This window comes from Macaca mulatta, chromosome 2, assembly GCF_049350105.2.
Source record: "Macaca mulatta isolate MMU2019108-1 chromosome 2, T2T-MMU8v2.0, whole genome shotgun sequence".
NCBI classification, from domain to species: Eukaryota; Metazoa; Chordata; class Mammalia; order Primates; family Cercopithecidae; genus Macaca; species Macaca mulatta.
This window is the reverse complement of record NC_133407.1, coordinates 137,896,111-137,912,103: the sequence shown is the minus strand read 5'-3', so window position 1 is coordinate 137,912,103 and position 15,993 is coordinate 137,896,111. Positions and strand designations below refer to the sequence as shown.

The following is a 15,993-nucleotide window of genomic DNA, read 5'->3' as shown; positions in this document are numbered from 1 at the left end:
ACTCCTATGTGCTGAAATATTAGGTTGCTATAAGAAATCAGAATGGTTTTTGAAAGATTCTTCTTTCTTATTTTCTAAAATTTACTTTCATTTTGAGGCAAAGGAAAAATAAAATGCAGGGGAAATGCACATATAAAATTTAGTTGAAACTTTAATATTTAAAGTCGATTTGAAGAAAATTACTCTGCCTGCCTAATTTCATAAAATAAATTGGTGGGGTTTTTTTCCCCCTTATTCATTTGCTGTAATCTAATATAGTGGGTCTGTATTAGGCTTTTTTCTCGAAATCATGAATTGACTCAAGAAAAATGAAGTTTATTTTATTAAAATATCAACTTAAAGAGTTGTTAAATCCTTTTATCCGGTTTATATAATTGACTGTTGGAAGTGTTTTTCTGCATTTAAAATCCTGTGCCTTCTTGTTCAATCTTAAAAGCTTTACTTTCTCAAATCGAAAAGGCTTCCAGACAACAGCAAACAACTTGACAATTTTCTTCTTAGTCCCATACCTCAGATTAATTGGAGAAGAAGTGATGGACTGCCATTTTCCAGCAAAATTAAATTAAGGAAGTTCAATGGTGTACTTGAAATCCCCAACTTCCAACAGGAAGATGCAGGTTCCTATGAATGCATTGCTGAGAATTCACGAGGAAAAAATGTTGCTAGAGGGCGTCTCACTTACTATGGTGAGCATCTGTTTTGGGCAAATTGGAGTTTTAGCTTTTACTTTCTCATCTATAAAATATTGTTGTTGTTTAGGGGTGAGAGATTATAGCAGAATCCCAATGTTCAACTTGTTGGTTAAACATTTTGTTCAACATTTTGTTAAGTGTTCATAAACATTTATCGTAGGGGGTATTAAAAAGAAATAAATTTTTGTAATGAAGTTGAATATATACTCATTTTGCATTTTAAGATGATTCATGCAAAGATGAAATATTTCATATTTTTTTCCTAAGAATAACCTCTCACACACTTAAACACATTAGAGAGAGATCTCTTTTCTGTCTGTCTTCTCCTCTAGAAAACAGGTTTTGTATCTTTTTTGTTACCTCTACTAAAGAGAAAAAAAAAAAACTGCCTTTTGGGAAAAGTTGCAATTACTGTATTAAACAAACCACATGAACTCTGGCTCCTGTTGAGTTCTTCAGTGTTACTCTATCCCTTCCAAAAATGTATCTGTACTCTGTTTGCTGCCTTTAATTTGTAATCACTTTTTTTTGATGTACTGCTCAATTTGGGTAAGGAAGGCTCTAAGACCCTGACTAAGCCAAGTAACCTTTTCTCATACTCTATCTTAGTTCCTTCTTTCTGCACAACCACTACGTGATCTAAGGATAAGAAGTGACCATTATGGGAACACACAGGACATTCCAACCGTATTAATGTTTCAGTAAAAATATTTTTAGCTGTATACTAATAAACAATTGTATGCTTCATATGATAAGGAAATCCAAAGCTAAATTATCATTTAATTACCTTATCAGGCCACAACCCAGTTTCTTTGTGATTAGTTTTTCTGCCCTTGTCTATTTTTTTTTCCTTTTTCTGCATGTTAGTTTCCATTATGATCACAAAATGGCTGCCAGCAGTGACTAACACATCAGTTGCTACTCATCCTTCCTTTCTCCGAAACATCTAGAAGTCCCCTGCTCAAACCTCACTGGCTACGTTTTCATTCCTAAACCAGTCACTGGCAAGGAGAAATTAGATTAGACAATTAAGTGCTTCACTTGGAATAGAGAAAAATGTCATGTTTCTATAGACAATGTGAGGTGATGGAAGAGTAGACAACTGAATGAACAATTGGGGTTATTTTAGGAATAAGGAAGAGAGGAAATGAATGCACAATAGAAAACCAACAGTGTCTGCTATACTTAGTAAAAGAGGCAGACTATTGCTTTAGTCCATTGTGTAGGTAATATGATACATACCTAAAATATAAATCAGAAATTTATGCCATAAAGCATTTCATGAAAGTTGCCTTGCAATTTCTGTTTAACATTAGTATATTAAGTAGATGCCATGCAGTTCTCCAGTTATCTGCTCTAATATTTCATGTGAAAAATAGTGTATAGAATGTTTACATCTCATATGATGGAATAAGGGGAGAAATCAGAATTGATGTGGCAGTTATGATTTCAGGAATTTTTAGTCCAGCAAATTATCCTCCCATTTGGAGAAGAAGAGTATTACTATGGGAAGCTTGTGGGATTTTTTTTTTTTTATTTTTTTTTTTGAAACTTGGGTCTCTATAAGAGGCTGATGTGTGAGTCTGTTCACAGTCATATTCCCTCTCAGGCTGATCATTCCTGAAAGAAAAAGAAAATGTGTTTTAATATAGAGGGAAGTGATTTGGTACTGAACTACACTTCATACTGAGCAAGTTGCATGTATGTGTGTGTATATATATATACACACACACACAAAAAAAAGAGAAAACTTAGACCTATACATTTTCTGTAAAAGCTAAATAGCCATAGTTTCATTTCAATTTCATTTATAAAAAAGCAATTTTATGAGCTAGAAATGGAAAGACAAATCTTCCCATGGTTGCAATTAAATGGAAATAGATAAACTGTTTCTCCATATGGAGGATGCAAATGTGAATCCCACAGTACACATCACATACATAATGCAATGTGAAACCAGTAAGACATCTCACCTCCGAGTTTTGGATTTAAAACACAAGCTGAGACTTGGCTGGATATACTGCGTACAGTAAGTGACTTTCATTGTAAGTGGTACAATGCTTTCATCTGTAAAATGAATTTTCCAGATACCCTCTAAAGCATAAGTTGAAAATGATACATCCACTTGATGGAACTTATTTGCATACACAATTTAAAGTTGCATCGGTTACTTCTTTTTCTGGCAAAAAATCACATGACTCAAGTTGAACCAACTTATCCATCTTTTCCTGCTTTGATCTTAATTCACTCAGAGGTTCTTAAGATACTCACTGGTTTGTATTTAATTAAGTTATTTCTAACTTGTGGAAAATATTTTTTCCTCAGCTATAGAAGTTTGCCTCCTATGGATGTTAATTTTTAGTTCATAATTAAGAACAATGTATGCTGTTATTCACTTATTAAGTTATCATCAGTTGTGATCTCATGATTCGAAGCTGCACTTGGAAAGCAAAATCAGTTTTGTGTACCTGTATTACCGTCTACTAATAGATATCTAAATAATATAATACAGTGCTCAGAATTTTGATAATAGAGAAAGCATATAATTAATTTGCCTTAGGAAATAACAGATTGCAACATCCATCCTCAAATGTAGAAATGTTTCATACATTCACTGAGTAGATACTTAGTGAATGAAATATAATTCTAGCCTCTGTTCTCACTTCAATCTGTTACTCATAGTCATGTCCATTTCTGTTAATCCAGATAAGATAATAAAATAATAAATACACTTTATTTGCCGGGTGTTTAAAATTTCTTTTCTTCTCCTTTTTCTTTCATTGAAGCAAAGCCCCATTGGGTTCAACTCATAAAGGATGTGGAAACAGCCGTGGAGGACAGTCTTTACTGGGAATGTAGGGCGAGTGGCAAGCCCAAGCCCTCCTACCGATGGCTGAAAAATGGAGCAGCCTTAGTGCTAGAGGTAAGGTAACATGGATCGAAAATGGATTTAGAGGCCTGGTAAATCCACCCTTTCCTCACTTTGTGTTTAGTAGATGCTTTCTTTAGTCCCTAGTACCAAAATAAACTGTTGAGTTTACATACTTTCCTTTACTTCTAAGCAGTGGTAGAGGAGGAAAAATATCAAATCAAGTACCCAGTCTGCCAGTGAGGAGAGCTTTTCAGCATGGCATTTCACCGGGAAGAAGTCCTGGTGTGAATTTAGTCTGTAAAGTAATCTACTGTTTTTTTTGGTATTGAAATTAGAGAAGGCCTTACTTTAATCAAATTTAGGATATCATTTCCTTTTCCTGTTTGACAACTTGGTGTGGCCTCTGGAGAATGAATGTATCTATTACTTGGTTACCTTGTTACATAAGTACATATTTTCTCCATCACTGTCATTCTCAAGCCATGTAATTTATGCCCTTTTTTTGTATACTAAGTCAATTATGTTCTTTCAATTTCCATACCTAACCTTTCATACTACCTAGAAACTCTGGTAAATATATGTGTTTCCCAGAAACCTTTCTAATCCACAGATTTTATAATGTTTTTAACTTGCATGATTTGAAAAAACATACTGAAAATATTTCCAGCTGATGGGATAAAAATCAACCTCATAAAACATTTTTTAAAGTCATGGTACATTTTTAAGAAACTTTAACTGTAGGGGGAAAAGTAAAATGATTTCATATTTTACCTCTTGCTTTGTTATCTATTTTATGATATACTTTTGGACTGAAGGATGTTAATTCGTACTTCTAATGCATAGCTATTATGTAAATTAGTCTTTCACATTTAAAATAAGGAAAAGGTTAAATTTCAAGCCAGCCTGTCTAATATTCTCAGAAAAATGCAGGAAGTTTGTGTATGAGTGAAATGATAGTTCATTTTTATTCTAAAGTGATATGTTTATTTATATGAAAGACATTTTTATTATCATCTAGGAGAGAATACAGATAGAAAATGGTGCCCTTACAATAACAAACCTAAGTGTGACTGATTCTGGCATGTTCCAATGCATAGCAGAAAACAAACATGGCCTTGTCTATTCCAGTGCTGAGCTCAAAGTTGTTGGTAAGACTGATTTTCTCTGTTCTCCTGTTAATTTTTTGTCTTCAATTCTTGATTGTTTCCAGAAGCAGTAATACTTACTTTTCACGTTTGGTTCCTACATCTAATAATATCTACAGTATTATAGCATGATCATTCAGTTTCTAATCAAGGCATACCTTTTAACAGTTTCTAAGGAAAAACAGCAACTATGGCCAGAATTGAGGACCAAGGGTTAAGTAAATCTACAGTAGGAATCAAATATTGGCGTAAGATATCCTTATCCACCTCCAATATTACCAACTAAGCAAAGCCTTTTAGGAGAATAAGTGATTTTGGTGTTCTCTGTTGCCAGTCCCTAATAGCAAATACCAAAATTTAAGTCAGTCATATTTGATTCAAAAAGAGTTGCCTTTGCCTTTAGTGGCTCTGTTAGAAGCATGACACATTGGACACATTGAGGCTTTCATTGTCCAAGGCTCCACTGCTTGAAATCATAGATGATCTTCTTGTACTTTAGGTATAGGAGAAAAAGAAAATTTTCTGTCATGTTTAAAACAATTGTCCAGAAGAACATTTACATTGCAAATGATTGAAAATCCAAGCAAAATGCCATGTCATAGTATAGCATAGCACAAATGAATGGAAGGAAGGGAGGAAGGGAGGAGGAGCAGGAGGGCTTGTTCATCTGTCCATGTTATTAAAATGGAGAATTTGGATTTCAGCATAATTTGGTCCAGCGTTCAAATATCATCACCATTATCAGGTTCTATATGATGTTTCCCAACAAATTGAATTTATTACCACAGTCATTCCGGTGGAAGAAAGACGGCTGTCTTAATTGCTCAAAGGGAAGTCAAAGTGTTGCGTGCCATTGGCCCCAGATAGCCTAATTTGGGTTAATACTTGTTTCTGAACCAATCCATATGGTCAGCAAGTGATAAGGCCCTGCATGATTTAAGTCAGTGTTTCTCAACCAGGGACAATTTTGCCCTGAGGGAAATTTAGAAATGTCTGGAGATATTTTTGGTTGCTGTGGGAGGTAGAGGACCAGTATGTGGTATTCGCATCTTGTGGCTGAAGGACAGATAGGCTGCTAAATATCCTACAGTGCACAAAGTAGCTTCTCACAAAAAATAATTATCCAGCCCAAAATGTTATATGTCAAGAGTGATTGAAAAACCCTGGTTTCATGGGAAGTAGCTCTCTCATCTCTAGTGCCTGGCAGTTAGAAATGCATCATCTGTACCAGGAGGACTGATGCCTGGAGGGATGATCAACTGAAAATCTGGCTGCTGTTATCCATGACAGAGAAGTAGTATATTATGACAAAAAGAGGGAGGAGTTTGCATATAAGTCTTAACTTGAAAGACTGCAATTCTATTGTAATAAATTAACCTAATGAGCCATAGTTTATCAATCTTTAAATTGGGTGGAACCCTACTCAATGTGCCGTGTGGGATTGTTGTGTATGAAAAAATACGAGGTGCGTAAACAAAAGATTGTATTCAAATATAAACAAGTTTTTGTTTTAACAAAAATCACTCTTTTAGGATTTTAATTTTTAAGGCCAGCAACCTCTGGATGCCATGTTTTCTTTACCACAGTCACATATATAATTACATAATATGATTCACTCTAAGATTTCCACTGATCAAATAAATAAATTATATTCACTGGGATTTGCCATAAGACACAGCGTTAGCTGTTTGGGAAATGCACTAGGTTTTTAACGTTTTTCACATTTACAGTAAAAGGAAGAGTGATTTTTTTAAATTAACATACCCTTTCATTCAAATGATACAATATTATGTATCTTAAATGTTCAAATGTTGTTTCAGGATTAACATCCCATGAATTATTAGCAAACATAATTATTTTCTACACATTATTATATTTCATGCAATATTATAGCATTTAAAATAATATGTGCATAATATTATTTTTCCCCAGTTTGGAAGTTCAACCTGACAGTTTGAACATTTTATCATAGCACTTGTTACATGCATATGTATGAGAATATTAATTCAATGCTTAGCCTCTGTTCTCAAAGCTTTTGCTGAGCTTTGTTGAATGCTAGGGAGTGTACCAAGTGCTGTGTCCTAAAGGTTAGCAAGAGAGACAACCCTATTCCTATCTTCGTGGAGCTAACATTTAAAAACATTCTATACCAAATGTTTTCCTTTTATTTAATAAATGCATGATTGAGCTACTTTAAATCTTCACCATAAACTACAAATTTCTGTATAAAGTAATTGTCTCATGATTTAGACTTGCTAGAAAACATAATAGCATGAATTATCCTGTGTGTGGCACACAGTAAGCCAAGTAAATCAAGCACCGACACCCTGAATGTAAAGAGAACTTTTAAAACTGTAAAAATGGGCCTTTACAATTGACAGGAAATTTTGTAAATGATCCACTTCTCCTCTCCTTTCTCGCTTTTCAGCTTCTGCTCCGGATTTTTCAAAGAATCCAATGAAGAAGTTGGTTCAGGTGCAGGTGGGCAGCCTGGTCAGCTTGGATTGTAAACCCAGAGCCTCCCCGAGGGCACGCTCTTCCTGGAAGAAGGGGGACGTGAGCGTGCAGGAGCATGCAAGGTATTCTGATGTCCAGAAAAGCGGCCATTTACTTTCCTCTCACTTTCCATGCTGATGTCAACATAGGTTTTAAATATGAAATGAAACCAAATAGCATTTCAGTAGCGTGGGAGATCTTTAAGAACTAAAATAGTGGCATTTTTTGTTCTTTAATACCTTTGTAAGAGTATTCAGTGTTTTGAAATCGAAACACAGAAAATATATCTAAGTTCTTCCCACGTAGAATACTTTTTTTTTAACAAGAATTTTCTTCCTGAATCACTGGGAAGACTCAACCAGAATGATGAAGGAATGTTGGTCCCAGAAGCAGACCCACATCCCAGGACAAAGAAGAGAAGGATGTATAATAACAGCACATGCCAAAGAAATACAAATATTGCTGTTATCCTGTACTCAAATAATTTTGCACTACTGGTATTTAGTTTAAGCAAAGGCGTCCCTGGTTTCCTGGTTATAATTATAACATTGAGATGAAGAAGCAGGATGGGCTTAGTGAAAAGCACAGATTCTGGAGCTAGACCACCTGGTTTCAAATCTTCATTTTTGCCTTTACTTGCTCAATACTGTGACCTAATCTTCCTGTGCCTCATTCCCTTATTTGTTAGTGGGAATGATAAGAGTTCACGCCTAATGTCAAGAATTGTTATGTGGATGAAGTACATAAATATTAATAAAGCACTTAGGTAAACACCTGCCAGAAAGTAAGCGTAAGTATTGGTTATTACTGCTGCTTATCTATTATAAATTTACTATTTATTTCCCATGTGTTATATTACATGTGTTATTTCCCATGTGTTATATTACATGGCAAAAGGTAATTAAATTTGCAGGTAGAATTAAGGATGGAACTGAAGTCATATCAGTTGACTTTAAAATAAGGAGATTATCCTGGAGTATCTGGGTGGGCCCAAAGTAATCACCTGAGCCCTTAAGAGAGGAAGAGGAAGGTGGAAGGATTGGTCAGAGAGCTGTGATAATCACAGAAGGGGCAGGAGAGACCTGAAGCCTGAGAAAGACCCTGATGAGTGTTGCTGGCTATGAAGGTGGGGGAAGGAGCCAGCAGTAAAGAAAATAGGGACTTCAGTTCCATGACCACAAGAGGCTGAATTCCACCAGCAACCTGAATGAGCACAAAATGATTCCAGATTCGGAAGGAATGCAGCCCTTCTGAATCTTGATTTTAGCACAGTGAGACATATACTGGACTTCTGACCTCCAGAACTGTAAGAGAACAAATTGATGTTGTTTTAGGCCATCAGGTTTGTGGTCATTTATAACAGCAGTAGGAAACTTAACACAGAACACTACGTGAATTATCACCTTGAAATATTTCTGCAGGTAATGAGAAAATGGAAACTTAGCGGAATTAATTTGTCTGAAGTCACATAGCCAGGATTGGGAGCCATTCTGTTTGACTCTGGGACATAACCATTAAGCTTTATCAGAACCACATTTTGTACAGAGAGCCCAGAATCTTGGAGGTGGTCTCAGCCGTTGAAGTCATAGAGTCCAAATTATTACTTTGGAAATGAAAGGAAAACAAACAAACAATAAAACCTTAGGCCAAGAAATGTGGATTTGCTTTTCTAAAATCACAGCATCAGATGGCACATGACCAGGTTGAACGGCTTTTAGATTATAGGCCCAAAGGTATATTTAGACAAGTTGGTTAGAACAGCACAATCTGTAGTTCCTCCAGTATTTAACCAAAGATACCTTCATTAAAAGGCAGACACAGCAGGATGACAAGATAAAATTGTGAACTGAGTGGTTTGACACAATCCAGCCAAATGCTAGGCTGCACAGAATAGATTTCTAGAACAGGAGGTTAATTAGTGATTTGCAGTTTGATTTTGTAAGCCGGTTTAAACAACTACGGGCTTGTGGCACAAACTAGTTAATTAATTAGTTAACTAATTAATTGGCTATGCTGGAAGTTAACTCTTCATATGGAACTGCTGACATTTTTGTTTTCAAAATTTTTTTAATTGATTCAATAATATACATGAATTAAATAGAGATTATTTCCCGTGGACATCAATGCTTTGTACAATACTAAATCAACTTGTCACACAGTAGCAAATATAGTAGGTAGAGGCTTTTAATCTTAATTTTTAAAGGGGATAAAAGGATTAAGAAATTCAGCTAGCGATACACAAGGAGAGATTTATATCCACATTGTATAGTGATGGTGCTGGTAAAAATGTATAAGTTCCAGGATCTAACCTGGAATTTCTGATTTAGCCACTTAATACTTTAACCTATACTTAATACAAGTATAGATTTGTGGCACAAGCTATTTAATTTTGACTATGCTGGAAGTTAACTCTTCCTTTATAACTGCTGACATTTTTGTGTTCAAAGATTTTTGAACAAAATTTAGCGTCATTAGATCAGCTATGTAATACCTCTGAACCTTCGTTTCCTCTTCCATAATATAGAGATAATATATCCTTCCTTACATAGTCACCGTAAAATCAGTATTTAGCCTGATATTTGTACATATACATATACTGATCTCTAAGAATGAGATCATGTTGTAAGTAAAATTTTGAAAGTTAAAGTGGCTGAAAAAGAATTTTTTTGTTTGTTGGTTGGCTGTTCATTGGTTGGTTGGTCACTGTGAAGGCTGACAATCAAGGCTACCTGGACTCTCCATTCAAAAGGAATGCAGGCCCTGCTGTTTTGCTGTCCCATCACTCTCAACTCGTGAAACAAAACCACTGTTTTAACGCCAGCCTCCCAGTGACATCCCAGGCAACATCAAGGAGGAAGGAAGAAGTAAGAATGCACTTCCTTCTGTTTAAGAGTGTTCCCAGAAGTCCTATACAACACTCTTCCTTAGACCATACTAATCAGAAATTCATTCCCTGGCCACATTTAACTGCAAGAGAAACTGGGAAATATAGGTGGTTTGTTTTTGTTTTTGTTTTTGTTATTTTTTTTTTTTTTTTCTGGATGGGAATGCACCCAATAAAAAAATTGAAAGTGTGTTTTTAAGGAGAGAAAGGAAAATAATTGCTAACCCAGCAGTGTCTCATGGTAATAATAGTTAGTTCTCTGTCCCTTTCAAGCCTCCTGACACTCTGCTTTGTATGATATATCTTCTAATATCTCCCCTATCATAAGCTTTCATATATGAAGATATCTGTAAAAAAGAGGGAACATATTTAAAAGAGGGTCCATAGTGTTCCAATCCTCCTTAGATCTGTGGTTTGAATTTTGTTTTTATCATTTTGAACAGCAAAAATCACTGATGAGCCAGGGCCTTGATGCTTAGGGAGAAGCCTGCTAGAAGCAATTATGGAACAAGTTGCGGACTTGAACCTCCTCCAAGTCCATGGGAAATCAGACTGGCCACAGCCATCACTTGGCAATGAAAGCCCTGGATCTTTCCCTCTTGACTTGATCTGCAGGCTTCAGCCAAATCAGAAAAACATGTTAAATGGTAGATTTATTGTGGTTGTTAGATCATGGACTGTTACAACTTTTAAAATGCGGATTCAATCTTATTTGAAGGAGAAATGAAGTCATTGGTGCATTCAAGAGTGTAAGACAATTTTGGGGGGCGATATTTGTGACAAAATTTGAAATGTATTTGATTTTTAGTTTTTTTAAGAGGCTAATTTGGACTTGTCGGTGAATAAGAAACTTACGATAAAGGTGAAAGCTTTCTCTAGCCTAATCTAAAGGCCATTGGCAGCAAATACATTTTGATTAAGGTAATATTCTGTATATGTGTCATTCAAGGTCTAAATCAGAAAACAAACAAAGGATTAATACTTTTCTTAAGCACTGAATAAACTGAGGCTGGGTACAGTGGCTCATGCCTGTAACCCCAGCACTTTGGGAGGCCAAGGCGGGCAGATCACCTGAGGTCGGGAGTTCAAGACCAGCCCAACCAACATGGAGAAACCCTGCCTCTACTAAAAATACAAAATTAGCTGGACGTGATGTCACATGCCTATAATCCCAGCTACTTGGGAGGCTTGAACCTGGGAGGCAGAGGTTACGTTGAGCCAAGATCACGCCACTGCACTCCAGCTGGGCAACAAGAGGGAAACTCCTCCTTCCAAAAAAAAAAAAGGATTGGATAAACTGATAAATGTGCCTTCTATGTAAATCATATAATAATATGTTTGAATAATCGACCAGGTGCGGTGGCTTGTGCCGTTAATCCCAGCACTTTGGGAGGCCGAGGCGGGTGGATCATGAGGGTCAGGAGATGAACATTCTGGCTAACACAGTGAAACCCCACCTCTACTAAGAAATACAAAAAAAATTAGCTGGACATGGTGGCAGGCGCCTGTAGTCCCACCTACTCAGGATGCTGAGGCAGGAGAATGATGTGAACCTGGGAGGCAGACCTTGCAGTGAGCTGAGACTCCAGTCTGGGCAACAGAGTGACACTCCGTCTCAAAATATCAGCACAATAACAGCTTTGCAATTATGAATCAGCGGTGATAATGTGGATCTAAGTCAGTGAGACACCTAAATTACAGAATTGCTTTGAAGAAATGAGAGTTGTTTCTTTCAAGTATGGAGAGCATTTCAAGCTAGAGTAGTAAATGTATTACTGCCCAACAGTGGTCTTCAAAAAGCTGCTCTGAGTAGATAACAAAGGCTTATCCTGCAAAAAGTGATTCCTGGGCTCTCACAGTTAAGTTCACATTTGAAAATACCTTGAGTACCTACTATATGCTAGGCACTAAGTATTTGTTATTTATCAGATACGTCTATGCCATTGTTTTTAGCTTTTCAGGGCACACAGACAGATAACAGGACAGGTACAATAAAACTCAATTGGCAAAGTACAGAGTGTTCAGGGATCACCTGGGAAGGCTCTATTTCCAAATTAGGGATCAGGGCAAGCTCCCTGGAGAAGGTGATATCTGCAGCAGGACTTGAAAGATGATCGGGGTTTTTGTTGGAGAAAAGTGTTCCAGGCAGAAGGGATAGCATGTGCAAAGCTACAGAGGCCAGTCATGGTTTGGGTACTATGTTAGTTCATTTGGGCTGCTATAACAAAATACTAGATTGGGTAATTTATAAATAATGGAAGTTTATTGCTTACAGTTCTGGAGGCTGGGAAGTCTAAGAACAAGGCACCAGTCTGGTGAGGGCTCACTCTCTGCTGCATAGATGGGGCCCTATTGCTGCATCCTCATATGGTAGAAGGGGCAAGGCAGCTCCATTCAACCTCTTTTGCAAGGGTACTGACCTTATGCCCCTATGTCTTAATCACTTCCCAAAGCCCCCCCTTCTTAATACCATCACAATGAGCATGAGGTTTCACCATGGATTTTGGAGGGACATATTCAGATCATAGCAGGTACTTGATTAACTGATTTTCCAGTGGACCTCCATTTTAAGGTGCCATGACAGAGAGTGGGCAGAGAGAATTGCACAGTAGAGGTAAGCAGGGGTCTTACTGTCAATGACAGTGTTGTACCTGAATTAAGGAGTTTGGGGTCTATTCCACAAGCAGTGGGAGGCAACAAAATAAAATCAAAGGAGAAGACATACAGGATTAAATTTCTGTTTAAAAAAGAGGACTAGCAGGGTGTGGTGGCTCACGCTTGTAATCGCAGCACTTTGGGAGGCCAAGGCAAGTGGATCACTTGAGGCCAGGAGTTTGAAATCAGCCTGGCCAACATGGTGAAACCGATCTCTACTAAAAACACAAAAATTAGCTGGACATGGTGTCTCACTTCTGAAATCACAGTTACTGGGGAGACTGAGGCATGAGAATTGCTTGAACCCAGGAGGTGGAGGTTGCAGTGAACCGAGACCTTGCCACTGCACTCCAGCCTGGGCAACAGAGTGAGAACCTATCTCAAAACAAACAAGAAAAAAAAAAAAAAAACACTGGTACCAGCAGATGGGTATGGGTTGAAGTGGTACCAAGACTGAAGGCCAAAATTCCTAATTAGCAGCAATCCACCAATCTGAGCAAAACAGTATTACAGCCTGAACTAAGAAATGACAGTGGGAATGAAGGGAAGCCTTGAGGAGTTTGAGAAAATATTCCATCAACAAGACCTGTTGATTAGAGGCATGATTTGAAGAGAAGACGGGAGTCAAGGATAAATCCTAGATTTCCAGGTTAGGAATCAGGGAGCATGAGAGACCCATTCAGTGTGACAGGGAACCTTATAGAAATGGCAGAAATGAGGGCAAATAGGATAAGTTCAGTTTGAGATTGGTTGAGTTTGAAGTACCTACTGAAAAACCAGCTGGGTATATCTGTGCATACAAAGGTTGACTGAATCTGGAACTTAGGAGAAAGACTCAGGATATAGAATAGCAATTTATGTGTCGTGAGCTTGGAGATGGTAACTGAGCCATTGTAGTGGATACAATTTTCTAGGAAGGATAGATGTCATTAAATGGTAGAGGCTGTACAGCCTGCCTCTGAAACTCTTGTACATGCAAGTTATGAGTAAAGAGAACTGTGTTACGGTCTCAGTTAGTGATTTAGTGATTGATTTATTAAGTAAGTGTCAAGTCACCTGGTGCTCAACTATTCTAAACTTCGTAATTACTGGCATTCAGTATTGAGTAAAGGTTTTTATTTTTCTTATTTTGGCTTTTTTTGTTTGCTTTATATTGGTATTATCCAATCCAATATTGGGTAAAGTTATTCTGCTTTTTTTCTCCCTGCAGCAAGAAACATTTTTGAATAAACAAAAATTTCCTGCCCTTTTCCAGTATTCAATAGTATTTCACCAGGTGTCAATGTTTTTTGCTCTTTCATTCATTCATTCACTTAAATCCACCTATTTCCAAAAAAGACAAATCAAAACTGTATGTTTTGTCTCTTTTAAGGAAACTAACATTGAAAAAGACCCTTGAGAATATGAACAGGCATGGTTTGTGAGAAAGAGCCAGTTGGCATATTTTAAAAATTGTTTAACTTATCTCTATCACTTAGTGGTATTTAAAACATAGTAGCTAATTAGTTTTTTAAATGGAGTCCTTCATTTGAATGCTATTGCTTATAATAGTAAATATTTTATTGCAATAACCTCAGTCAGAAGAAAGTAAAAGAATGGCTCATTGCTTCTAATTAATACATTAAAATTATTTCAGATGTTTTATGCAACATTTAATGCTATCAAAAATTAAATGCCTTTTAGAGAAAGAGTAAAGTTTTTTTTTTTTTTTCCAAATTTGAATAACTATAATCTGGGCAATGTTTTTCAAAGGTATTACCCAATCTTAATGTATTTCCTGCACATAGATAAAAGCTGGCATTAAAATGCAATAAGCATTACATGCTCTATTATTCAATTTATGTGACATTTTTGAAAAAGGAGCAGTTTTAGGGAAAAAAACAGTGATCACTGCTTGCCAGAGGCTGGGAGTGGGTATAGAAGTTGACTCTCAGGGACATAGAAGGATTTTTGGGGTGAGGGACCTGCTATAGCTCATGATTGTGAGAGATGATGTGACTGCATTCATCTGTTAAAATGCACAGAACTGTGCATCTGAAAAAGGTGTTTCCGAGACCAGCTTGGTCGGGAGACGCTAACCAAGCAGTGCTAGAGGAATTAAAGACACACACACAGAAATATAGAGGTGTGAAGTGGGAAATATCAGGGGTCTCACAGCCTTCAGAGCTGAGAGCCCCAAACAGAGATTTACCAGTGTATTTATTAACAGCAAACCAGTCATTAGCATTGTTTCTGTAGATATATGATTAACTAAAAGTATCCCTTACGGGAAATGAAGGGATGGGCGGAATTAAAGGAATGGGTTGGGCTAGTTAACTGCAGCAGGAGCATGTCCCTAAGGCACAGATCACTCATGCTATTGTTTGTGGCTTAAGAATGCCTTTAAGTGGTTTTTCCCCCTGGGCAGGCCAGGTATTCCTTGCCCTCATACCCTTAAACCCACAACCTTCCACCTTAGGCGTTAGGGCCATTATGAACATGTTACAGTGCGGCAGAGATTTTGTTTATGGCCCGTTTTGGGGCCAGTTTATGGCCGGATTTCAGGGAGCCTGCTCCCAACAAGGCGTATCATACTGTATTTAAATTATGCCTTAATTGTAAAAGCTATATGCAATTTTACATTCATCTCCACCCTGATCAAGTAGTTTCATATAGGAGTTTAAAAGCTCAAGAAATGCTCTTAACTGGTCACCTTTGCCATTTATGAAATACTGAGTCATGTGATGATGGTATTTACAAGCAGAATCTAAACTTTTGCAAACAACCAGGATGATTCTTTCAGAGCCAAGACCTCTTAGCATTTCTGTCATTGCCACTCCTAGTGGCCACAGCCTCACTTTGATAAAGATGTGTCTAGAAACGCTGTCACTATCCAACAGATCTGTTTTAGGTGGCACTTCCCCTTGGCTCAAGCTTTTAAATGAAGAACAGGGATTCATTTGCCAAAGGAATGTGTCTGTCTTCATCTCTTCCCCCTTCCCTTACACTACCTGGCTCCTCTCCTCACAGTGTAGTCCACTTTTCTTCATACTGTTCAAAATGCTGCTCCCATCTCTCTCAGCCTTCCACTGTCCCCTTCATCCAAAAAGTCTGACTTTATTTTAATCTTCCCCTTCATCCATGGTCTACCCATCAAAACAATTGTTCCCTCACAACTGCCAGGGAGGTGTGTAAGCTCAGTGAGTTTCAGTGAATCTACCCTCAGATACAGAGCTGAGATCTCAGTGAGTCTTTGGCTCCTGTATCTTA

The 15,993-nt window shown here is 37.2% G+C and overlaps 1 protein-coding gene across 1 annotated transcript in view; it reads left to right on the top strand.

Moving 5' to 3' along the window:
* Nucleotides 1–15,993, top strand: part of CNTN3 (contactin 3) — a 339,447-nt gene that overhangs the window by 236,493 nt on the left and 86,961 nt on the right. Inside the window, exons 8-11 of the mRNA XM_077994230.1 lie at nt 502–686; nt 3,479–3,615; nt 4,583–4,712; nt 7,138–7,288. Coding sequence (XP_077850356.1) covers nt 502–686; nt 3,479–3,615; nt 4,583–4,712; nt 7,138–7,288 — 603 coding nt within the window. The remainder of the gene's footprint in view (nt 1–501; nt 687–3,478; nt 3,616–4,582; nt 4,713–7,137; nt 7,289–15,993) is intronic.